This window comes from Ostrea edulis, chromosome 2 (genome assembly GCF_947568905.1).
Source record: "Ostrea edulis chromosome 2, xbOstEdul1.1, whole genome shotgun sequence".
Classification (NCBI taxonomy): Eukaryota; Metazoa; Mollusca; class Bivalvia; order Ostreida; family Ostreidae; genus Ostrea; species Ostrea edulis.
In genome coordinates, this window is record NC_079165.1 from 1,043,367 (window position 1) to 1,071,317 (window position 27,951).

The 27,951-nt window shown below is 37.8% G+C and overlaps 1 protein-coding gene across 1 annotated transcript in view; it reads right to left on the reverse strand.

Moving 5' to 3' along the window:
• Window positions 1–8,275, reverse strand: part of LOC125667461 (B-cell receptor CD22-like) — a 29,785-nt gene extending 21,510 nt beyond the window's left edge. The window contains exons 1-2 of the mRNA XM_056156628.1: window positions 8,062–8,275; window positions 5,417–5,686 (exon numbers count right to left, since the gene is read on the reverse strand). Coding sequence (XP_056012603.1) covers window positions 5,417–5,686; window positions 8,062–8,275 — 484 coding nt within the window. The remainder of the gene's footprint in view (window positions 1–5,416; window positions 5,687–8,061) is intronic.
• Between the last annotated feature and the right edge of the window lie 19,676 nt (window positions 8,276–27,951).

The following is a 27,951-nucleotide window of genomic DNA, read 5'->3' on the forward strand; positions in this document are numbered from 1 at the left end:
CTATGATTTGAACACACTTGAATCTGCACTATGTCAGGATGCTTTTATGTAAATTTCAGCTCCTCTGGCCCAGTGGTTCTTAAGAAGATTTTTAAATGACCCTACCCAGATTTTGCATTTTTGTGATTATCTCCCCTTTGGAGGGGGCATGTTCCTTCATTGAACAAACTTCAAAGCCTTTCAAGCAAGGATGCTTTTGACCAAGTTTGGTTGAAATTGACCCAATGGTTTTGGAGAAGAAGATGAAAATGTGAAAAGTTTACGACGATGATGCCGACGACAGACAACGGACAAATTTTGATCAGAAAAGCTCACTTGAGCCTTTGGCTCAGGTGAACTAAAAAGCATGGGCAGGAACATAAACAATATGAACTCCGATAAGCCACATAGGAAAATTGTTCACAAAGTATTTTACACCCTCCATCCCTCAGATGCACTATAACTTTTAGGAACAATAATTGGATCCTCCTGTCCCAATAATATACACATCTACTAATGGCAATGATGCATTGTACAAAGTTTCAAATCTATCAGATAAGCCATATAGGAAGGGAAGTGTTCACAAGCTATTTTACATCCCCCCTCTTAGATCCACTATAACGTTTAGGAAAGTAATTGGATCCTCCTGTCCCAACAATATGCACATCTAAAAATGGCAATGAAGCTGTGTATAAAGTTTCAAGTCTATTCAATAATAAGAGGCCCACAGGCCTTATCGGTCACCTGAGTACTAGTGAAAAAGTATCACTACTTCCATGGGCTATGAAATTTAGAAAAAAAATTCCTGTTTTTAATATCTAAGCTAAATTCTAATGTTCAACAACAGTATAAAACAAGATGTGTTCTTAAAACTTCACTGCCCTCGAAAGTGCATACACTGATGAAAGGCTTTACATAATAGGTGTATTAACATTTAAACATAAAAAAATATGACTAATTTGGATTCATCAAAAGTCATAACCCTGGGTTATGATCGAAATTCATTATATTTGTACATCCTTTTCTGCTATTCTTAAGTAGGCATTTAGATTTTATACAGTATCAACAAACTTACAGATAAATACTGTATACTAAGTTTGGCCCCACCCTGGCATCAAATTTACAATTTTGGTAAAGGACTACCTGCTCTATCCATTTAGTTTCAATTTAGTATCAAAAGCACTACAGAAAATGTTATTTAAGTGTTTTACACATAAACACTATATAACAAGTTTGGCCCCGCCCTGGGGGTCAGAACCCCTACCCCGGGGATAACGAAATTTATAATTTTGGTAGAAGCTTCCCTGCTCTCCATCACCATGCATTTAGTTTTTCTTACACATGTGTGGTTCTTGAGAAGATTTTCGAAAATTGGTCAATTTTGGGCAGTTTTTGCCCCACCCCTAAGGCCCCATGGGGCTGAAGTCCTGAAATTTACAATTGATGCCCCCCCCCCCCCTCCCCTCCCGTCCCAAAGATGCTTCATACCAAATTTGAAAAGATTTCGACTGGTAGTTATCAAAAAGAATTTAAAAATGTTCAATTGTTAACGCATGACAGATGGCGCATGACAACGGACGACAACCAATTGCAATAGGTTACCTGTGTAGACCTAAAATATATATATAGACATTTTTTTTGGTCAGAATTAAAGTTCATACTAGGTATTACTGGCAAAGTTTGAATCCAAACAGGGAATTTTGTTACTGGACCATTTTGCATGTTTTTCTCTGAGACATCTTCTTCAATGTTTTTCTTGAACTCACTCCCAGCTCAGTTTTAAATCAAAGGCCTGAAGGACCTAAGAGTCGACTCGCTCTTCATTGTCAACTGGAATAGGTAATCTTGAAGGAGCAAGATGGTAGTAATCAAGGATGACGAACATCGTGTGTGTGAATTCGCATATGCATGCTTCTTTTAGCAGGATTTATACTTTAATGCATCATAAATGTGTAAGGTGACTAAATTTGACTAAGTCATGACAACTGCCATTTCAATTACATGTACATATCTAACATGGATGTAAAGAGTCATTGCTAACTGATAATTGTGCTAAACAATCCATAATGTACAAATGCTAAGAATTGGAGGAAAATCATTATGTAGTCATATAGTACTTTATATCACAACAGCAAACCCTCAAATAAGCACCACAGTGGTTGTAAGAAGATACCATCCAACAAAAAATTTAGCAAATCAATTCCTTGAGCTTAAACTTTAGTCAATGTTACAATGACTATGCAGTTGACATCTGTAAGAAACATCGCTGTTTTTACTGTACTGACCATCCGTGCATATTTTGAGAGTTTATTCATCAACTAGTCATAAAATGCTACCATCAAAACAAGAAATGTTTGTCAAACAGTACAAACATACAACAATACCCCCACTCCCAATGTGGTGCAGAATTTTAAACGGTTATACACATGCATCATTTAATTGATAATAGTACCAAACCAATGCAAGTCAAGATGTTGAGTGGACAATATATTCCTATGTCCAGAATGGACTGACCCTTGGCCTTTGGCCATGTGACCTAAAATAGATAAGAGTCATCTATTCCATAGGATGTACCAGTGTACCAAGTTTGGTGTCAATCAAGCTACTGATTCTTGAAATATACGAGACAATATATTACTATATTCAGTTTGAACCTTGATCTTTAACCATGAGACCTCAAAATCAATAAGGGTCATTTACTTCTTAAGATGTACCAGTGTTCCAAGTTTGATGTCCGTCAAGCAAAGGGTTCTCGAGATATTGAGTGGATAGTATATTCCTATGTCCATTTGACCCTTGACCTTTAACCATATGACCTTAGAATCACAAGGGGTCATCTTCTCCTTAGGATGTACCAGTGTACCAAGTTTGATGTCTGTCAAGCAAAGGGTCTTCAAGATATTGAATGGACAGTATATTCCTATGTCCAAAGTGGACTGACTTTTCACCTTTTGACCTAAAAATCAATAGGGGTCCTCTTCTACTCATAAACAAGCAACATTTAAAATATCATAACGATCAAGTGAATGGTTCCCAAGATATTAAGCGAACATGTTGTCTGCCGACCGACAAGTGCAAAGCCCCCCCCCCCCCCTTTTCTTCTTTGAAGGGGGGCATATTAAGTAATTGTTTACAGAATCTCATATATATAGTCACATGAATTTAGAAATATGGCTGAAATGGGTTTCCGTATTTCGGAAAAACGTAAATACTGACTATTGCAATGACATTATTGGGCTTCCACAATTCTAGAAAATAAAACTACAATCGGAATATGCTTATCAATTTACACTCGTATTTAACCAAATATAATACGCACTTTTTAATTTTTCTGTATGTGAAGGCCGGGACACATTATACATACCACTAAAGGTTTTTGACTCATTTTGTTTTAATCAATGCAATGTGCATTTATAATTTTTCGCTGCGTTGTTTACTTATCTAAAAGGGTAAAAGTGTTTTTTTTAAAAAATTATCTTACACCCTGTAACTAATCATTATGAAACAGCCAATTCAAATTTATCATCGTGCAATTTTTAAAACTGCCATGCTATTATGATACCGTGATTAGCACATGTTTTGTGTACACGTCCTTTGTCACCTGATTTTGTCAGATTTCTGCATGTTGCACGTTTTTCATGGGTCTGGGAATATGCGATTACTTTTGAGATTTAACTTTCCTTTTGCAGTAAACGACTGATGTACTTACCCATCTAAATGCGGCAAAATTTTAGAGGGTTATGTTTGAATTCTTCATTTAGTACCAATTAAATTACTGACTTTGATTATTCATAAGTTTATAATTACCGAGGGGGTCGTTATATCGCACCTTGGTACGTCATTTTTTGGAGCTTGGGTGATGTTTTGTTTACAAAACATTGAACGCTCGCATCGGCTATTTAATTGAAGTATATATGTGAACTTTAACCAATGAAAATATTGAGTCTGTTAAAACGTTAATGCTACGAACTCTCGTGCTTTGCTGAAATTAACATCATTTCCCCGAAAATACTGCTATGTAGTGTGTATAAGGACAAGATTGGCGTTTTCTTAAAAAACAAATTTGTTGCACTGTATACAAATTCTAGTGCATGCTTTTTTGAGAACCTGCATTATTTCCACAAAGATTTCTCGTGAAGCTAAATGCGATTGTACACACGAACAATGGTATTTCCAAAATTTACAGGCCCCAAAACTTGGCAAAAGGGGATGCGTATTAAAATATATTCGGCAAAATACGGTAAATCACCGCATATGTGATTATCTATATTTGACTGTAGAACGAAAACATAACAAACTGTACGTGCGTTCCTCGTCTCACCCCGGTAGAATTCCACAGAAATAGTCACATGGTTCAGGCTTTGATACACTTTCGAAGAGGCCTCGACGGGGAGTATGATCGGTCGTACATTTTCAAATATTTACTATGCTTTTCCAACCTAAGAAAGCGAGATATTACTTTCTTCACTAAGAAATATTTACTTACAAGTTATTTGTTTCATGTTTACGAATCTATTTTTGTAGTTGCTATATTTATACACACGTACATTCGCCTGTTGTTTACGTCATGTATTCATGCGCACTATGTTTAGTTTCTTTAAACGTATTGAGGGGACTCATTTAAATTACATTGTTATAAGAATGTCAACATACATGTATGATATGTCTTCAAAACTTAATGAAGCTGTTCAAAAAGCAAATTAACAATTTTTGAAGATCTTTGTGCGCGGGATTTATTTGCTGTCGGTGCAAGAATAAACAGAGAGTTTGTGATACGCGATGAATCCGCACGCCGTTGATAGCAAGGAGCATCTCGCTTCGCGAGCCGACTCAAAAATGGGTTTGAATCTGATATTACTTAACTACACCCAAGATCTGAGGAGCTATATTTTTCTTATTTATGTCCAAGATAACATGAAGATTGAAAACTGTAGCAATGATTAAGAATAAATCCATGTAGAATAACTAACAGGGTTCAGAAAGAATTGCAATTATACTATACATTTTACCTGGGATATAGTATAATATCTGGTGTGCTATTCTGAGGAATTGCAACTATGCCAAGAATAGTCTTTGTCCTCTTCAAGTCATAATTAATATGTATATATACAATTGAGTCAATTTGTAGTATGCCATCTACTTGTACTATAACTGGTGTAGATATCCCTATAGTGTTGTTAACTGTACAGATATCAGTACTTACACTGTACATCTACTTGTACTATAACTGGTGTAGATGTCCCTATAGTGTTGTTAACTGTACACAAATATCACTACTTACACTGTACATCTAATTGTACTGTAACTGCTGTAGATATCCCTATAGTGTTGTTAACTCTACACAGATATCACTACTTACACTGTACATCTAATTGTACTGTAACTGCTGTAGATATCCCTATAGTGTTGTTAACTCTACACAGATATCAGTACTTACACTGTACATCTAATTGTACTGTAACTGGTGTAGATGTCCCTATAGAGTTCGTAGCTGTACAGTTGTAAGTCCCGGATGCTCCCCTCTGTATGTTGGAGATGGTGTAAGTAGACCCTGTATGGAGGACATTACTAGGACTGTCTGTCTTGATCCAGCTCCATGTGATGCCTGTGTTGGGGCTGGCAGCACTCACACTACATGTCATGGTAGCTGACTGACCCTCTACAACCCGGTATGGACTTGACGTACTGGTGGTCACTTCAGGCTTATCTGAAAGAAAGCATGATAATACAGCATATTTCGTAATTTTAAAGAAGAGACTACAATCATTACCACATAACTTAATTAGCACTGAATATTAAAGTTAGAATCCTATTGGGCTAAAAATAAAAATATGTTTGTTTCCCCTCGCCCGGCCGGGTCAAAAAAGGGGCCTGGGTCAAAAAATTTGAACAAAAAAATCGCACATTTTTTTTTTATTTCCGGAAGAAAAATCATGTCCATTCCAAATTTTACTTTCGCTATTTTTGGAAGTCGCCGGGATTTATCTCTTGAAGTTTCAATGTTGTCGGAAGATTTCAAAGATGGGCGACACGAAGATCATTTTGTCGTCTACTGTAAGAATAAAATACAAACAAACATCAAAAGTGGTTCCAATTGTGGTAACTGACGTTACTCTAAAAGTTGTACCTGGAACGATGTGCTGAATGATTTAACCGCAGATGATGATCACACCATAGATAAGTTAGACGAGGTCTCTGTCACTATGTCAGACAAGCTAACAAACGGCGTGACTTTCGAGCCAGATTTTCATGAACAAATAAGAGTTGTTCACGATTTTGATAAAAAAAAACCCTCAAATATGTCCACTTTGATGTTATCAGGGACTCACCACCACCAAAAGAACCTCAACATGATACAAACAATAATGTTGAAAATGTGTTTGATGTTATGATGAGAAGGTACCGTCAGCTTATATGAACACAAAGCTCCCTCAAAAACTTGATGAAATGTACGTCTGTCAGATTTACTGGTAATTATATGCATTATTCATTTTTCTTTCAAGTAGGTTTGAGAGGCATACTCTTCTTCTGATGTACAGTATTGAAAATGACTATCGGTACTCTAAGCTGTTTTTTCATAGGTGTTTCCAATGAACATTTTCAACAACAACAAAAACATTTTTAAAAAACCCACCTGCCTGCCTGGTCTGTTTCAAAAGTCAGACCTGGGGAGGAGAAACAAACATTCTTTTAAATACGGCCTTGAGTAGTTACCATAATTTGCCAAACATAATACAGAGTTGATAATTAATTGGGGGGAAATACTCACTTCAAGTGTATGAAACGCAGCAAAAAATTTGACATTATATACTTTGCGGGGATTAAATTACACTGAATATTTTTGTGGAAATAATGAATTCTAGTTGTTAATTTATGTCTCTGACATTCTGCAAGGTTTCTTTTTTCACTTTTTTTGTGCAAAACAATATTTGGCATTTCTTTACCCTGAGGAGGTATCTGACAAAATTAAGTGATAAGCAGTGCACACAACAAAGTCTTCAGAAAACGTGCGGGTTGCCGTCTCATTTTTTTTATGCAAGAAAAGCTATTTCAAAGTCTCATATTAATATTTTATTAAAAGTTGTTCATAAATTTTACAGTAAACTAACATTTTAGTAACAAATTATTTTCCAAACTAGCTTCGTTTATTATAGCTTGAAAGGTGAAGATAACGAACAGTGATCAATCTCACAACTCCTATAAGCAATATAAAATAGATAGCTGGGCAGACACGGACCCCTGGGCACAACAGAGGTGGGGTGCCTAGGAGGAGTAGGCATCCCCTGTCGACCGGCCACACCCACAGTGAGCCCTATATCCTGATCAGGTAAACAGAGTTAGCATGTGACAAGGCATTGTGTACAATCACGTTTTAATGGTGGCATACGAAGTGATCAATAGTCAGATTCAATGAATTTTAACATTGGCTGTAATTATTTTAGCTGTTTCATAATAATTCAATCATCTACATACGTTTCTGGTAATTTTCTTGAGATCGATTTTTGCTTTAATTTAGATAGGTGAACCATGTGAAAAAGCGTACAGTATTTATGAAGGCTATGACATTACTTAACCGCAGAGTTCCACCTCAAAAAAGGTCAATAACCTATTGTGGTAAATAATATGCACCCCTTTTTCACACCAAAAAATTCTTAAAAATCTAAGTTGCATGTTAAATTGTGTTTAATTAAGGCTCATGTGAAAAAAATCATGGTAGTTCTAACATGAACAGCTCATGTATATTTTGTGAGGAAAGTTTTGTATGAGTTCATATTCTTTATTGCTAAACTATGCACATAGTAATGATATGGGGTCTAGTGTGAATCAAATGTTTATCATTTAATGCAATAACTATAATAACCAAAAAGTCTATAGCAAAAGGTCAGATATCAAACATCTAATTTACAATCATATACTTTTCTATCAACAAGACCATGTGCATTATTCATGGAACTCTACATTCAAACCATGTAATTTCACAAGTACTGATAACTGCAAGAGGACCATCGGAGGCCTTCAAAAACTTTTTAGGCCCATAATTCAACTTGAATAGGGCCAACAATTTTAATCTCAGTCACTCACATTGAATGTTGAGCGTGATGGAGGCATTCCTTGGTTTATTGTTGTTGGTTGCTTGACATCGCAGTGACATCCCATTGTCTGATTTCCTTCCCGTTATGGTGAGGGTAGATTTATCTCCTACAACCGTTGTACCTATAAACCATCTGTAGACTGGTACTGGGAAGGCGTTGTCATTGACAACACATCTAACAGTCTGCTGTTCTCCTGCTGTCATTGTCAGTGGGTCATCACTTGGATCCAGAGACACGCTGCTTACATCAACTGAAAGGAGACATACCAGATATTGAGAACATGATAATATCTTATGAATAAAATGTAATAATACCGATAATATAGTCATTGTAATATTGATGTGAAGAATTGCAGTGTGAAACTCTAAATGAGCGTTTAAAGAGATTGAGATGTATGAAGTTTTGTGAATAAAAATAGCCATTCAGGTAATCAAATATTCGGCTAATCCGATAAGTTTTCTCTGACAAATGGGATATTGAATTAACCAAGACCCCTATAATTACAAGGTGATCTCACCTATTCACTTATTTTCATGAAATAAAAATGTTCTCAAGTAATTATTTTATTCAATTGCACTAGCTACAATAAGAGGCCTATGGGCCACATCGCTAACCCGAGTCACCATGGCCCTCATGCAGCCATTATTCAGCTGTTGTGATTTTTAAATGATTTTTGTTATTAATCTTTATTCGAACAAGAGGTACTGTGAGCAATGCTCACTAAGAATTCCCCCGCTTACCCCAATCTCCCAAAGGGCGTTGGTAATAGGTTTAAACTACCTCTTTTCTGAGTGTAAAAAACAAATGGCATTACAAACCGAATCATATTGCTACTTCGATGTCCAGTGCGCGTGACATTTGACCTTTTGACCCCAAAATCGATAGGGAACATCTTCATCCCATGGGTAGTCCATATGTATGATATAGTGACTGTAGGTGGAAAGGATAACGCTTTAGAGCCCGGAAACCATATTGCTACTTCAATATCCAGTGCGCTTGACCTTTGACCTTTTGACCCCAAAATCGATAGGGCCCGGAAAACAGACAGACAGACGGACAACCCGATTCCAGTATACCCCCCCCCCCACAACTTGTTGCAGGGGGTATAATGAAAAATTGTGACCCCATATTATAGCCCCAACCTAGCCTCAAATAGTGACAACTTAACTGAAAATGATTTCAGATACATGTAACACAGAGATATATAGCAACACCAATATCACCGACATGTTCTTGCTGATAAGACCAAGGTCACATTTAAGGTCATTGATCGTGGTATGATGAAGACCTTGCCATAAGAAACCTACAGTACACGACATGATTTTTATACACCCCACCGTGGAAATATCACATTTGATTCAATGTAGAAATCGGAGCAATGTCAATGGTTAGCAAATTAGAATTAATTCATCATATAATCAATAGAAGCAAAAATACACGAGTTATTTGCATTTGACCGAGACTTATGTTCAATGTAATTTTTAATTTTTTTTTTTTTTTTTTTTTTTGGTTTTTGGTTTTTGTACACATAATAAAGTACATGAATACAACAAGTCATATATAATTACGATCATTATGTGCATGGAGAGAGATAGTGAGAAAGAGAGAAAAAGAGAGAGGCATATTTTAAGTAAATATTAAGTTCCATCTGTTCCATTGAGTATCAATTTTTTTTCTTTTCACCATTCTTATATGCTATATATTTGTGTGTTTCATAAAATAATTTCATTTGTGATATTGCAGCGGGCAAGTTTAAAGGTTTCTTAGTGCATCTTGCAGTATAGACATAATACGATATAGGGCTCGCTGGGTGGCAAAGCTTATCTATTATCATTCAAAAGTAGGTAATTTTAGCGCCTGGGAACTTGGGCTAGTTGAGTATCGATAATTAAGTCGGTATTCTGAACGGCAGGTCTGATATAGGGCTCGTTGGGCGGCAAAGCTTATCTGGTATCCCTCAAAAGTACGTGACTGTAGCGCCCGGGAACTTGGACTAGTTGAGCGTCGATAATTACCTCGGTATCCCTGAACGGCAGATCTGATATAGGGCTCGTTAGGTGGCAAAGCTTATCTGGTATCCCTCAAAAGTAGGTGACTTTAGCGCCCGGGAACTTGGGCTAGTTGAGCGTCCATAATTAACTCGGGATCCCTGAAAGGCAGGTCAGATATAGGGCTCGCTGAGTGGCAAAGCTTATCTGGTATCCCTCAAAAGTAGGTGACTTTAGCGCCCGGGACCTTGGGCTAGTTGAGTATCGATAATTAAGTCGGTATCCCTGAAAGGCAGGTCTGATATAGGGCTCGCTGGGTGGCAAAGCTTATCTGGTATCCCTCAAAAGTAGGTGACTGTAGCGCCTGGGAACTTGGGCTAGTTGAGCGTCGATAGTTAACTTGGTATCCCTGAAAGGCAGGTCTGTTATAGGGCTCGCTGGTCGGCAAAGCTTATCTGGTATCCCTCAAAAGTAGGTGACTTTAGCGCCCGGGAACTTGGGCTAGTTGAGCGTCCATAATTAACTCGGTATCCCTGAAAGGCAGGTCAGATATAGGGCTCGCTGAGTGGCAAAGCTTATCTGGTATCCCTCAAAAGCAGGTGACTTTAGCGCCCGGGACCTTGGGCTAGTTGAGTATCGATAATTAAGTCGGTATCCCTGAAAGGCAGGTCTGATATAGGGCTCGCTGGGAGGCAAAGCTCATCTGGTATCCCTCAAATGTAGGTGACTGTAGCGCCTGGGAACTTGGGCTAGTTGAGCGTCGATAGTTAACTCGGTATCCCTGAAAGGCAGGTCTGTTATAGGGCTCGTTGGGTGGCAAAGCTTATCTGGTATCCCTCAAAAGTAGGTGACTTTAGCGCCCGGGAACTTGGGCTAGTTGAGCGTCCATAATTAACTCGGGATCCCTGAAAGGCAGGTCAGATATAGGGCTCGCTGAGTGGCAAAGCTTATCTGGTATCCCTCAAAAGTAGGTGACTTTAGCGCCCGGGACCTTGGGCTAGTTGAGTATCGATAATTAAGTCGGTATCCCTGAAAGGCAGGTCTGATATAGGGCTCGCTGGGTGGCAAAGCTTATCTGGTATCCCTCAAAAGTAGGTGACTGTAGCGCCTGGGAACTTGGGCTAGTTGAGCGTCGATAGTTAACTCGGTATCCCTGAAAGGCAGGTCTGCTATAGGGCTCGCTGGTCGGCAAAGCTTATCTGGTATCCCTCAAAAGTAGGTGACTTTAGCGCCCGGGAACTTGGGCTAGTTGAGCGTCCATAATTAACTCGGTATCCCTGAAAGGCAGGTCAGATATAGGGCTCGCTGAGTGGCAAAGCTTATCTGGTATCCCTCAAAAGCAGGTGACTTTAGCGCCCGGGACCTTGGGCTAGTTGAGTATCGATAATTAAGTCGGTATCCCTGAAAGGCAGGTCTGATATAGGGCTCGCTGGGAGGCAAAGCTTATCTGGTATCCCTCAAATGTAGGTGACTGTAGCGCCTGGGAACTTGGGCTAGTTGAGCGTCGATAGTTAACTCGGTATCCCTGAAAGGCAGGTCTGTTATAGGGCTCGTTGGGTGGCAAAGCTTATCTGGTATCCCTCAAAAGTAGGTGACTTTAGCGCCCGGGAACTTGGGCTAGTTGAGCGTCCATAATTAAGTCGGTATCCCTGAAAGGCAGGTCAGATATAGGGCTCGCTGGGTGGCAAAGCTTATCTGGTATCCCTCAAAAGTAGGTGACTGTAGCGCCTGGGAACTTGGGCTAGTTGAGCGTCGATAGTTAACTCGGTATTCCTGAAAGGCAGGTCTGTTATAGGGCTCGCTGGTCGGCAAAGCTTATCTGGTATCCCTCAAAAGTAGGTGACTTTAGCGCCCGGGAACTTGGGCTAGTTGAGCGTCCATAATTAACTCGGTATCCCTGAAAGGCAGGTCAGATATAGGGCTCGCTGAGTGGCAAAGCTTATCTGGTATCCCTCAAAAGCAGGTGACTTTAGCGCCCGGGACCTTGGGCTAGTTGAGTATCGATAATTAAGTCGGTATCCCTGAAAGGCAGGTCTGATATAGGGCTCGCTGGGAGGCAAAGCTTATCTGGTATCCCTCAAATGTAGGTGACTGTAGCGCCTGGGAACTTGGGCTAGTTGAGCGTCGATAGTTAACTCGGTATCCCTGAAAGGCAGGTCTGTTATAGGGCTCGTTGGGTGGCAAAGCTTATCTGGTATCCCTCAAAGGTAGGTGACTTTAGCGCCTGGGAACTTGGGCTAGTTGAGCATCGATAATTAAGTCGGTATCCCTGAAAGGCAGGTCAGATATAGGGATCGCTGGGTGGCAAAGCTTATCTGGTATCCCTCAAAGGTAGGTGACTTTAGCGCCTGGGAACTTGGGCTAGTTGAGTATCGATAATTAAGTCGGTATCCCTGAAAGGCAGGTCTGATATAGGGCTCGTTGGCCGGCAAAGCTTATCTGGTATCCCTCAAAAGTAGGTGACGTTAGCGCCCAGGACGTTGGGCTAGTTGAGCGTCGATAATTAAATTGGTATCCCTGAACGGCAGGTCTGTTATAGGGCTCGTTGGGTGGCAAAGCTTATCTGGTATCCCTCAAAGGTAGGTGACTTTAACGCCTGGGAACTTGGGCTAGTTCAGCATCGATAGTTAAGTCGGTATCCCTGAAAGGCAGGTCAGATATAGGGCTCGCTGGGTGGCAAAGCTTATTTGGTTTTCCTCAAAAGTAATTGACTTTAGCGCCCGGGACCTTGGGCTAGTTGAGTATCGATAATTAAGTCGGTATCCCTGAAAGGCAGGTCTGATATAGGGCTCGCTGGGTGGCAAAGCTTATCTGGTATCCCTCAAAAGTACGTGACTGTAGCGCCTGGGAACTTGGGCTAGTTGAGCGTCGATAGTTAACTCGGTATCCCTGAAAGGCAGGTCTGATATAGGGCTCGCTGGTCGGCAAAGCTTATCTGGTATCCCTCAAAAGTAGGTGACTTAAGCGCCCGGGAACTTGGGCTAGTTGAGCGTCGATAATTAACTCGGTATCCCTGAAAGGCAGGTCAGAGATAGGGCTCGCTGGGTGGCAAAGCTTATCTGGTATCCCTCAAAAGTAGGTGATTTTATCGCCCGGGACCTTGGGCTAGTTGAGCGTCGATAATTAAGTCGGTATCTCTGAAAGGCAGGTCTGATATAGGGCTCGCTGGGTGGCAAAGCTTATCTGGTATCCCTCAAAAGTAGGTGACTGTAGCGCCCGGGAACTCGGGGCTAGTTGAGCCTTGATAATTAACTCGGTATCCCTGAAAGGAAGGTCGGATATGGAGCTCGCTGGGTGGCAAAGAGTATCTGTTACCCTTCAAAAGTAGTTGTATATATCGCTCATGAACACGGGCTTGTTGAGCCTTGATAATTAACTAGGTATCCCTTAAAAGTTTTATTCACATAGTTTTTACGACCCCCTCCCCTTGAAATAGATATGATGAGTGTTAAAATTAATCGATTGACAAGTAAGAACAAACGAGTATAAATAACACTGTATACTATATCGACTGTTTACTCACAAAAAAAGTGTGTATTGAAATTATCAAATGTTTATTAAAATGTAATATCGTCATGTGAGGAAAAAGAGGGAAAAGATGTTACAATTGTCTTTTTTCCTTTTTCGACTGTGTAATCGATGTCGGATGAGAGAAACTTACAGACGACTCCTCTTAACTATTTGAATTTAGAATTGTGTCCGTTTAACATCTGAGAGAATTAGGATCTGATTAATTATATTAATTAGCCAATACTCTGTATAATTTCTATCAAATCTTATTTCTCTCCATATTGCCTTCATTGCTTTATTCATTTCTTACATTTTTAATAGTTCAGCTAATTAGGGTTTAATTCGTAATCTTAATTAGTAAAAAGTCCCAACAATTTTCTTTGCCCTCTTCATCGTAAACATATTTCTATACGAAATATTATTCGAGGTACGACTTATCTTTCTAACTATGATCAGGGGCAAGTAACTCGTGGGTCACCTGCTTTTCAGGGATACCATCTAGGTTGCACCACTCTATTAATTTTGCCAATATGTTCTTACCAAAATTACTCACCTTTGACCTGACCCTGCTGCCTTAAAGTAAACTTTTCAGAAGTTGTATTTTCACATCATGTAGTACAGTTCTCAATGAGCATTTTCATACCAAAAAATACATACCCATCCAGCAAGGCGTGAGAGTTTGTTTACATCGAAGTCAAGCACGTGCAAAATCAGCTGGTCAAAAGCCAAATCACCCACCTCTACAACAAAAATTCAAAAAAAATATTTAAATCCTTCTTTCATGGTTTTTACTCACAAAATTTCAAACACAATACTTGAATTTACATCTCATAAAAAATTGGAGAGCCTACCTCATAAGGAAAGTCCCATAAAACATGCAAAGTTCCAGGAATTATTTTCTTTCGGCCATGATTCGTGAACCTCCACATAAATAGAGTGATGCAACCTGCATCTAGTCATAACCTATGTTGAATCTAAAGTTTGAGCAGAATGAGAAGTTAACTCGTTCCCCGTTAGGCGGAATTGTATGAGGCAAGATAGTTCGAACCAGGTTTATTTCGTAAACGGTACGAACTGTATTAGCCAATCTTAATTAATTGTGGACTATTTGATATGTATCAAATAATCTTGATTAATACAACTATTAAATTCCTAAAATATCAGGAACTTGTATCCTTTCTTTGGTGTAAGAAAGTGTGATACATTGCCTATCCCTATAAAACTATATTCAAAATTTTCCCACTATTTTGGTCACAACTCCGAAATCATGGTCAGAAATTAAATTCAATGTGGTGAAAGTAATTCATTTTATCAAATATACATTTACTATCCACTGTTATGATTTTTGATTTTTTTTTTTTTTTGTAGCAGGTGGCCTAAAAAATGTATAAGAATAGATTTGTCTTCCATTTATAAACCCATGTGTTGAAAACAACCGCCGACTGACCTGTGAGTACTGTTCTACTGGCAATAAACTACTGTAATGTAAAACTTATACGGTACCAATTTTGATGCACCAGATGCGCATTTCGACAAATAATATCTCTTCAGTGATGCTCAACCGACATGTTTGAAATCCGAAATAACAATGAAGTTTTAGAGCTATTATAGCGAAAAACAGCGTGCCAAAAAAGTGGAGTCAAATTCGTCTAAGGATAAGAGCTATGCGTGAGGGAGATAATCCTTAATTTTGAAATGAATTTCTAAATTTTATAACAGCAATTAAATATACATCCGTATTTTCAAGCTAGTAACGAAGTACTTAGCTACTGGGCTGTAGAGACCCTCGGGGACTAACAGTCCACCAGCAGAGGCCTCGCAGTCTTCGCGAAAAAGAAAAATCATCACAGGACATTCGGACAGATAGTCGAAAACATTTCACAGGACCGAATGAATTTTCACCAGTCCAAAACTTTTATCATTAATATTTATCATTATGATGTAGTTCCATGGTGATTCATAATTTTGAAAACAAATCATTATCATAACATTACAGAACTTTATTCTCCTCTTATGTAATTACAAGCTTTCATCCAGTTCAATTATTCAGACATATAGTCTTCAAAATATTCACCCCCCCCCCCACAACTTGTTTCATATGCTATGATATTCTCGGTGATGGTTTCTTCCTCAGCTTCCGCAGCCTCCTCCTCCTATCCTGTTTCAGTATCTAGCACTGTCTGACTTGTGCCTTGCTCAGATTCTGCCTCTTGGACTCATGCATCCCTTTTCACACGCTTGTAGTTTATCTTTCTCCTTACTGACTGATTCTGAAATAGATACAGACATTTACTTAAAATGAATATATATTTTGATGTTTTAAACGGAATACATGTACAATTTGTGTAAAATGGTTTCGTCTGATAAATGAAAATGGTGTAATTCATGAAATGTAATGCTTTCCTGTGAAACATACTCTTTTCAAGGTCCGTCACTGCTGACAACCGCTAGTTTTTACCGCCGTTTTTTAATGTATTTGTAATGTTTTTACTGCGCAAAAGTTCTTCAAAGATTATACAGTACTTGTAAGTCATAACGGTCATGCTTGTATCCTCCCCTTGATTCAACTGTAACCACGGACGTCCCTCCCTCCACCTCTCGTTGAACAATCTCTCTTTTCTGTGTTTCTCTTATTCTTTAGCTTTCTCTTCAGCGTTTCGTCTCTTATTAACCTTTTTCCTGGTACAGCTCCATCGAAGTATTTTAAATTCATCATCTTGATGGAAATGGCGGAAATAGAGTACAGTACCCGCAACGTTATTCTTGACATTCATATCGTGCGTGTATCATATAGTATCGTGCGTGCATCCTATCCTATCGTGTATCAGGTTTTCCGTTTTCTATCGTGTTTTGCGTTTATCAGGTCTATCGTGTTTTGCGTGTATCAGGTTTCCCGTTTATCGTGTAGCTTCGGAAACTATCTAATGAAAAAGTACGATACTTTCCGAAAGTTTTATTCGTTGTGTTAAAGAAGCTATTTTTAGGAATCGAGGAAAGACAGTGTGTTTGAAGGAGAACATAAAGTTATATGTCTGTCCAGAGAGGGTGACAATTTATCACAATTTCATTCTAAGTAGTCTGGAAAGTAGGCAGTGGTTTGCCGAGCAAACCGAGGACAGTAAAACTGAAAGATCCTTCATCTGGAGTTCATAAACATTTCCTTGTCTAGAAAAAAATATTTGTAATTAACACTAACAGAAAAATAGGAAGTTCCGATCTGAAAGAAAAAATCAGTAAATTACATTGTCTATTACATATATTTTAATAATGGTTCTTTGTCTTCCGATTTTTTTCACCTGTATTCAACTTATATACCAACTACTGAACTTGTGCGCGTTCTTATCTATCTGATTTTGTGTATCACCCGTGTTTTGACAGTAAACATTCCCAGGGACATTGTATTTCACACATTTAGAAGATTAAGTTTTAAAAAGTGCAAGTGTATTGCATCTCGCAAAATTCTGCTCAATTGGGCACGATTCAGCTGTCATCGTCTTTTTTTTATTTGTACAAGTACACATGCACCAATAGTCGTACGTGTAGATACTGGAAATTTATGCTGGTTTTGATGATTATTTAAGTTTTTTACATGCTAAACACAAACATTTTTAAGCGTTTCTAAATTGCGAATTTAAATCAAGCCGGGTTTCGTATATGTTTTTTAATAGTTTATTTATTTTTTGTTAACAAAATATCAATTCATATAAATATGTTCCAATTACTTATGACTATCAATTATCACTCATACTGCAGGCATATCTAACATATGAGTATATGGTGTAGTGCAGTGAATTGTTTTTAAAGCGGTCATTATGAAAATAATTGTAGTTGTTGAATGAGCGGTGATCTCAGAGCTTGATACAAAATAACCCCCTCCTCGCTACACACAAATCATTACTTGGTTTTATTTGATATTCAAGATAATAGACATTAGAATAAGAGAGCTATTGAAGCATGATAACACTACATTATATTCCATTTTGTTAATTCCCTGTTTAATTGCTAAACACTCGGCATCAAGTGTGAATGTCACGGGTCTTCAGAGATGACCTTAAAAACGGACACCCCGTGTCACAATAGGTGTGGCACGCTAAAGAACTCTCACTGCTCAATGGCCGTAATTGCCGAGCATAGGCCTAAATTTGAAGACTTTCACCGATCATGGTGACGTCTCCATATCAGTGAAATATTCTCGAGCGAGACGTTAACAGCAAGATAAAAATCAACCATTCCCTGTATGATTCATATATTAAACATTAGGTGACAATATACGTTTTAGAGTCATTGGCCGAGAAAATTCATACAGATATCAAATAATGAATTAAATACCGTATATACTAGTTTAGTTTTAGGATTTTAGTTGTAATGACGTAAAAAACATAAACAGAATTAAAAAACAAAAAAACAAAGTAAACGTACAACCGTGGATAAATAAATTATAAGTTTTAGGTATATAATGAATATTGAAATCCTTCAATATTATCATCAACATAATGTAATTATTTTTTACGGATCAAACTTTCGTTCTGTCTAAATTGTTTCTAGATTTACAACATTGCTCTCAGGTTTTTCGTTTATCGTGAAGATCGTTTATCGTGTTTTGCGTTTATCAGGTCTATCGTGAAGATCGTTTATCAGGTTTTGCGTTTATAAGGTTTACCATGTATCCTATCGTATCGTGCGTGTATCCTATCCTATCGTGCGTGTATCCTATCCTATCGTGCGTGTATCGTGATCTATCGTTTATCATGTCAAGAATAATGTTGCGGGTACTGTACCTAACAATCGTAATCAGCAAAACGTTTGTAGGACTGTATCGCGGTATAAGGTAAAGCGTCTAAACGATATAATATGGAAAATAAAATTCGAAACCAAACCAATGCAACCTTCGGACATACGGACCGATCTTGCCAACCAGTACATCGGTCCAAATCGATTTTCGTCAGGGTTAGGGTCGGTTATGTCCGACGGTCCGGTGCTTTTGGGATAGACGGCCCTCGACCCAAGGGTCATAATGTAAAACTTATACGGTACCAATTTTGATGCACCAGATGCGCATTTCGACAAATAATGTAATGTGACGCGATATTAATCAGCGAATATAATGAAATTTACAAGCGAGTTTTAGTGACTACTCACAGAGCAGTATCTTAGTTAACTATACTTGTATCAATAAAATTGATCTGTGTTATTGGTAACAAAATTCAAGTTTAAATTTTTGTAATATACATGTTTGTATATTATCTTTTGTGGTAGGAAGAATAATATGATTGTAATTATTGTTCCTCATCGCAAGGTCATCTAGGAAGGTCATCTTAAAGCGACAACTTCTTCACACCTCAGAACAGATTCTCTCCCTAAATGAAAACAACCCTTTAGCATTATGGGTAATCTTATAATGCGACGAAAATGAAATAATGATATAATATGATGATAAAAGGTTTCACTGCCATTCGGTATTGTTGCAAATACAGTGATGATCTTCCAGTTGTGTTCCACAGGAAATAGAATAGATATCTGGCTTACTGTGCGCGATAACTCCGTGCTAGAGTATTCGCTTTGTAAACGGAAGGTTGTGAGTTCATGCCTTGCTCGTGTCATGGCCGTGTCAAACTTATAACCTAAATGTGGGTAGTGTTTGCTTCTTCGCGAAACGCTCGGCATTTAGAAGTGAGAATCACGGATCTGTCAAATATGGTCGTAAAACGGAGATCCGTTCCATGTCAGTCGTTGACACGTTAAAAAGCATTACGTTTACGGTCCAAAGCGCTAAGTGTAGATTTAGATTTACAGCTAGTGACGTCTCAAAAAGAGTGAACAATTCTCGATGGCATACAAACAGCGAACCAATCAAGTTGTGAAGCTGTCCATAAAACGCTGTGTTGCTAAGGAAGTAGCACGTAAAGTGAACGTTAAGGAGGCGTTTGTAAACACCACATTTTTTGGGGTCACACCCGTTAACATCCCCGTAAAATCAACGGACGCACTAGCCAACAGAGGTTTTGTGATTAAGGTCTGTGGTTGTGAAAGTCTTGCAATAGAAGTTTCTTAATTCAATTTCTAAAGATTAGATTTATGACCTGCAGGATGTGTGAATCGTCCATCGCTAATCGGTCATATACTACGTCACATGACTGGTCAATCTCTACCCAGAGTTATCGATCCTTACACTCACATTTACCTCTGTTAGCGTCTTAAAATAAGCAATGTTATTCCACATGTAAATCCACCTTTTTTATGGCTACTAAAACTAAGAAATACTGTATAAAATATTGGGAAAATGTAGGACAAAAAACTACTAGTATTTGTAGATTTTCCCCATTACTATATATTCTTCATGTACCTATGTAAAGGCCTGGTGCAATAGAACAACCCAATATCCACGTTTCAACCCAAATCAATGCTTCTTGTGTCACAAAAAGAGTTGACATCTGGTCAGTATTTATTTATGTATATTTTTGTAACGGAAATTAAAACCAAACTTTATTTGAGCATACGTGGCATTTTACAAAAATCTTGTAAAACCCTTGAGACGTTGACAGAGGTATAGTGAGAGCAAGGAACGACAACTCTGGGTAGAGATTGTGTAGTGAGAGCACAAGGAACAACAACTCTGGGTAGAGATTGATGATTGGCCATGGTCAATCACGTGACAGGTATCAGGTCATGTGACTAATAGTGATGAAGGGTTGTCCAGTGGCGGATTTAAGGGGGGCGCAGCCGGCACGAGCCCCCCCCCCCCCCCCCCCCCCCCCCCCCCCCCCCCCCCCCCCCCCCCCCCCCCATTTTCAAATTTAAGGTAAAACGTGATATCTCGTTTAGAAAAATGTACTAAACGATAAAAGAAGCAATTATTTCTTCCACTCCCGGAGAAAGAAATGATAAAATCTTTTGATTTCTTGAATTACTTTATTGGGAGATCTTAATTTTTTTTTCAAAAAACCTTTAAAATTTTGCGTCACTTTATCAATTTCACCATATTAAAAGTGATAGGAAATAGTACAAATGACTAAATAGGAGACATATTTCAAGCCCTATTAAACCTGTAAAGTCTAGGAGCTTCCGGGGGCTTCGCCCTCTGGACCCCCACCTCAAGACGGCCCCCAGACCCCCTGCCTCAGTAAAGTGGCGCCCCCGTAACCGCGATTTCTGGATTCGCCCCTGTTGTCTAAACGATCTTAACAATCATAATATGAAACTGTTGGAGAGATCTCTCGCAAACAGTTGTATAATAGTCCTTAAAGGAAATGACAAGGAAAAAGAGGTTATATTAAATATCTCTGGCGACACGATTTCACGGACCTTTGTTGACTTCAGCTTAATGCTTAACACATGACTCATTATGAGATGTCCAGGGCTGGGGCGCTTTCCTTACCCTCCTGCAATGATGTTGAACATCGATTTAATCTGGCAGCTGCGGACGTCATATTGAAAATTGAAAAAAAATAAAAATATTGAGTTAGACATTATCTGCAATCTAACTTTCGGAGCTCAAAAGTGAGACCAAACTATGAATCTGAGGTTGAAAAGTTTTATGGCATATCAAACTAAATCGGCAATCCTCGGATTATTGCGCTACGCTTCAGTGGTAAAGGAGCTCATATTGCACCAAACTACCGTCTTGAATTTCGGTCTCAAAAGTGACCTAGCTAAGTTTTAAGGGCCCAGAACATATTCGTTAATCTACAAAGCCTGATCAATGCCAAGGCCCACTCTAGAGCGAGATTAATGTAAGCCTTTTGGCTTGTTTCTCAATCTATTACATGTATAAGACATTGTTTATAAACATTATTATCGAATTATTTACGAATAAATATCGTTTAAACTTAGGCCCACTCTAAAGTTAACTGGAATTTTTGTGTTCAAATGGTTGATAATTGTTACTCAGTTTTATAAATTAGATTTAGAGCCTTCCCGATTTATTTCTCTTTAATGATGATTTCAAGTTTACCCAAGTTTATTTAAACTGGTCAAACTTCTGTCATAAAAATGGTAGTAAATTGGCGCAATGCTCCGCATTTAATGTAATGACAGTTATATGCTTCTATACACCAATTTCCAAGGAATCCGAAACTTAGATGACTGTGGGTACAGACATTTCGATGACTTTGGGTACAGAAATATCGATGACTGTGAGTACAGAAATTTCGATGACTATGGGTACAGAAATTTCGATGACTGTGGGTACAGAAGTTTCGATGACTGTGGGTACAGAAATTTCGATGACTATGGGTACAGGCATTTCGATGACTGTGGGTACAGAAGTTTCGATGACTGGGTACAGAAATTTCGATGACTATGGTTACAGAAATTTCGAGATGGTTTTATACGTCTCTGTTGCGTTGAAAATACTTCACAGGCAATAAATTCATGATCAATCCCAGGATGGTAGAAAACATTGATTCAAAATCTTACATCATTTCCACAATTTCTTACTTTACCCCGGAATCGTATGCAGATGTAAGCTTTATCAACTGGAACCAAAACATATTCCTCATGTAACCTATTTAATTGTGTAATATAGATACACAATCCCATGTTTTCACATTACAAGATACAGTAGAGGGGCAAAAGTGTTAAGAAAATGATGGCGTCACGTTTCCAAAAAAAAAGGGGGGGGGGGGGAGAAAGAGAGGCAAATCGTACGAAAACCCGTCTTGATAGCTGGTTTACTGGAATAAAGAAATGATGATTTACCACAGTATTTAGTTAGGTGACTCTTCAATCGGATGACTTCCTGGATTCTCCGGGGAACAGAATTATAAAGGTTTCTGATGTAATCTAAGCTAATGTCTAGCCATATCTTATCGTCTTGGAAAAGGTAACTTCCGTTTGGAAAATGATGCATAATAACTGGCCAACGCTTTGAATTTAACATATCAATGTATATTATTGAATTTATATTCCCTTCAACTCGACAGAATGTTCCTACTCCGTTAAAACACAAGCGTCTGCAAACCATAATGCTGAACTTTCGGCCATTTTGTCGCGGTACCAAATCGGATCTCCAACCCTTCCCGGCTTTCTTCCACACTTAAACAAAGTTGTTTTCACTTACACATATCTGAGATTCGTCACTAAAAATCACTTTAAACCACTGATTTTGTACGTACCACCACTCTTCTCTCTACACCTTTCTGTTGACATTTTTAATTACAACTTTCTTCCTTTACACACCTCTGTAGAAGCCATTTTTTGTACGTCGACTTTTGATAGTCTTCTGAGAGACAGATGCTGGTCTGTCTTCCTTAACCATGCTGTAATGTCTCTTGATGGATCCTGCCGATCTTGGTTTACGATTCTCTGAAGCATCCGATATATTTCAACTGATTCGATACGCAAGAGCTTGTTCTGCGTATAATCAGTTTTTCAATCGAGACTGGCTATTGAAAAACAAGTTGATGATGCAGGGGTTTCAACAGCCTAATTTAAAGTAAGCATTTCATAGTATGCATATGTGATTGAATTTTAAAGTAAGCATTTCGCAAATTCTATGGTCGTTATAACGACCTAGTCTGCCAACAACCTATCATTGGGTCAAATGCTGTCTGACTTGTTTCATACCGATTGTTAAGCCGTTCTTGGCTCACTGATTTCGACTACCTATAACTCGGTTTACTTGATCAAGATATAGGGCTCACGGCGGGTGTGACTGGTCGACATGGGATGCTTACTCCTCCTAGGCACCTGATCCCACCTCTTGTAAGTGCAAGGGTCCGTGTTTGCCCAACTCTATTTTATATTGCTTGTAGGAGTTATGAGATTGATCACTGTTTGTTACCTTCACCTTTCATATTCCCGATTGTCAATGGAACGAGACTTGCCTGAACATGGCAAATTTTTTATGGATCCAGTACTTTGAAATTTACGTTCAACTCGATATTCTGAAGCCAACGGTCTGTTGATACTGCTTGCAATCGCTGATATTTTCTCCGTTTGCATGTAGATCTATAATAACTTGTTTCAGGGGTTGGGAATTTTTTTGACGATTCGTCTCCATTTCGTTACCGAGATATAATGTAAACAAAACTATGAGCAGACGATGAAATATACGTAATGTCACACGTGAAACACACTGATCTATTTATATTTTAAAGATATTTCCATAACTCGAACCCTGAAGAGAAATAAACGCGCGGATCTATGACATGTTACCACGACGTCATTTTTCTCAACACTTTTGTCCCCCTACTGTATGCACAATCATATATTTTCATATAACAAAATATCCATAATCATATGTTTTCATATAACAAAATCTCCATAATCATATGTTTTCATATAACAAAATCTCCATAATCATATGTTTTCATATAACATAATACTCACAATCATATGTTTTCAAATAAGAAAATACTTACAATCATATGTTTTGAAATCTCTTGCTGTGGCTTTCAATTCGACATTTAGATATATCGACGACGTATAATCTATTAACAATAATAATTTTCATATGTCGATTCAATATATCCCAGTGAACTCGAAATAAAAGACACCACAGTGTCGTCCACTTATACTTATATATTTTATTCAAAGTAGATATTAACGGCAAATCAACAGCTCAACTTCGGGGGATTTCAACTTCTCCATCGTCAACTTCCCATATTTATGTGGCAATATTCCCTTATTACCTACATATGGTGTTTTATATCTCTCAACTGATTCGATACGCAAGAGCTTGTTCTGCGTATGGTCAGTTTTTAAATCGAGGCAGGCTACTGACAAACAAGTTGATGGTGCAGAGGTTCCAACAGAATCGTTTAAAGTCAGCATTTCGCAAATTCTATGGTCGTTATAACGATCTAGTTTGCCAATACAACCTATCATTGGGTCAAATGCTGTCTGACGTGTTTCATGCCGATTGTTAGACTTCTTGGCACACAATTTTGACTATGGATAACTCCGTTTACCTGATCCAGATATAGGGCTCACGGCGGATGTGACCGGTCTACAGGGGATGCTTACTCCTCTGTGGTACCTGATCCCACCTCTGGTATATCCAGGGGTCCGTGTTTAACCAACTCTATTTTGTATTGCTTATACATGTATGAGTTATGAGATTAATCACTGTTCATAATATCCACCTTTCATGCTATCATATTACAAGATATACACAATCATATGTTTTCAATTACTAGATATGCACAATCATAAGTGTTCAATTACAAAATATACACGATCATATGTTTTCACATTACAGGTGACTCTCTATAACTCGAAGTTTAAGGGATTTTGATAAAACTTCGAGAAATCGAGAGTTCGAAATTCGGAAATTGAAGGTCCGACCATATGGTTGAGATTTTACAATAACCGGAAATGTTTACCAACAAGATCATATCGTTTTGACATGTTTTCTTCACATTTGTCTGATAGTTAATTTGATATGAAAATAAAGAACCTTATTTTGCATTAATAAAAAATTTCAAAGTTTATTTATTTGTTCTTTAATCATACTAAGATAGGCGAACAAAACTAAGTTTCGATAAAGCTTTACTATCGCTAACTAAACAGAGCACAATGTTATGCCACTTAAGCCTTTGCACAAAGCAAAAATTCTAACAAATGAGTAAAACAGTGTTTTAAAGTAACTTTACACAAATAACAAACTCGAAAAATTTAACAGTCTGTAGATTTCTAAATTAATGTCTAAAATTTACTCTCTCGTTGTCAAGTTCAAACAAACTATAGATCAGGGCCGGGTTTTACAAAACTATCTTAAGATTGTCATAAGATAGATCGTAAGAGTGTCTTAAGATCTGACTTATGACAATCAAAAGATACGGCAGTACAGTTTCAGAAAACTATCTTAACTTCAAGAAATCTTAAGATAGATCTTAGGACGTTAATACATGTACATGTATACTCGTTACATTGTAAAATACCGTGTTTCCTTTATAATCTTTTAACTGCATAGATGAATTTAAATGTTACACGTAAATGAAAGATTAAAGTATACAAAAATATAAATAGGAAGTGGAAATATTGCGATTTTAGGCATTTGTAATTATCTAATATATTTATAAAATTTGATACACTGTACTTCTTTTTTTAAATCATGTGACCTACACTTTATTTCGTATTTCAAAAGTTACATTCGATTTGTGTACTATTTGATTTCAGAAATTGTGATACAAAAATTACAACATTGAATGATATTTTTGTAGAAACACTATATCAAAGTCTGATATGTATTTGTTTATTTTCTTTCCCCATTCCTCTCCTCCGAAAATAAAATATTTGCTTAATCAATTTGAAATATAAAGAAAAAGACAATCTGGATTGTTGCATTTCTTACAAGTTAGCAACGCCGCACTTGTTTTATTCAACAAAATAATGTACTGAATAAAAAAGGGTATTCAGTAAACGAGGTTGTGGGTGGGTAGGGAAAACCCAAAGACACAAGTAATACTTAAGCAAATTTATAGCGAACGACGCATTAATCGAAGAAAACACGTGTTAGTATACGCGTGTTCGACTACACAATGTACAGGTATACTGGCGCAAAGGCTTTCTATGTGAAAAGTCTATACCTGAAGGAAATGAAATAGTACGACAACTAAACAAACTTAAAAACATAAAGAAATAGATTCACCCAACACTGCTTTTGTGCCTACAAACAATAAACGAATGGTATTCGAATACGTTTAATTGTGACCACACAGCGGCACTCAGACAAATCGGTGTCAAAAGACTTTATGAAAGGATTCCCAAACTTTTCAGTTGCTGAAATATCAGTATTGTTTGACAAGGTGGAGAAAAAAAGACGTTTGTTTTCAAGATGCTGTGAATTCAACAGATTATGTCCAGTCGGGTGAAGAAATGAAGAAAAAATGGATATGCCTAAACAGCAAAAGTAGGAAAAAGTTAGCTGTGGGATATTCTAAACGAATATTGAGTTCATCATAAAGAACACATGTCGCGATATACGGAGCTTATTAATGATGTCCATATCCTCCATATAGTATGATAGATTGTTTCTGTCCTTGAAACCACGTTCCCTCCGGATAATCTACCTATCTCTAAGCACAAGCACAATATAGACTTAAGACAAGTATCTGGATGTCTTAAGATTTCTAACAATCTTAAGATTATCTTAAGATATGACAGTTTTGTGAAATAGTTATGATGGATCTTATGACAAATTTTGGTCTTAAGACAGATCTAAGTCGTAAGACAGTTTTGTGAAACTGGCCCCTTTATTCATTGTAGGATTATATATAATTTTGATCATAACAAATCCCCCGTGGAAGGTGTAAACTGACCAATTAGCCAATTATATACTCCTGTGTGTCACCTTTACAAAGAAGCCCAGGCGATGTGTTTTACCTACGTAAACACCCAATTCCCACGACCAGTGTTGTATAGCAGCCTTTGCCCTATAGTAGCTTTACCCCCCGGAAAATGGCTATATAGTAGCCTTTCCCCCTGTGGGAAAGTCTACTATATAGTAGATCTTCCCCAATAGCAGGGTTACCCCCTCACGTTTAGAAAACAGATTATGGAAAGTCAATCAGGCTTTGTACAACAAATATTGATATTGCATAGATCTGAGTATCAAAGAGTGTATGTTGCCGATAGTTTGAATGTAGATGCATGTATTTTCATAGAGATCCATTTTAGAGATATAGTTTACGGTATTACTGAGAAAGTATAAAACATACGAAATTATATATAAATTCATTAAAAGCATTTTGTGGAAAACAAAGAGTAAGCTCACTTCCAATATATCAGAATAAATCTTTATGTTCAATGATGTTCTGCAGTCTTAATTGTATCGATATCTTGAATTAACAATAGGTCAATAGGCCTTGACGGTCACCTGAGCCCATGCATGGACCTGTCTAAAAGGCTCTTATATGCGCAATCCCCCAAAGCCTTTACAATTGAAACATTTAGTAGACTGCATTATGTAACCTCTTTACAAAAGCATTCAGTGTTCAATATCTCAATATATTTTGGCAGATTAATAGACAGAATTTCAGACACCACCACCCCCTCCAGCAAAGTCTTTCCCCAAACGTATTACTCGCGTAGGCAGCATATTGGACACCTCATCTGTCATCTTTTTATTTATCTAGTTTTCATATAGCATCAAAAGAAGTAGACAAGGTTTTAAGCATTATAAACATTAACTCTCTTTGACCATTTACGACCCCCCCCCCCCTCCCCCATCCTGAAACCCTGCAACCTGGTTTACAAAATAAACAATTTTGTTAGATCATGAAATTTACAATTTTGTTAGATCATGAAATTTACAATTTTGTTAGAGGTTTCCTTGCCTATCATTAGTATATGCTCACTTTGTCTGTTATTTGCCTAGTAGTAGAAAAGATTTTTTACGGAATTGTCACTATATGACTAATATGGCCACGCCCTAACAC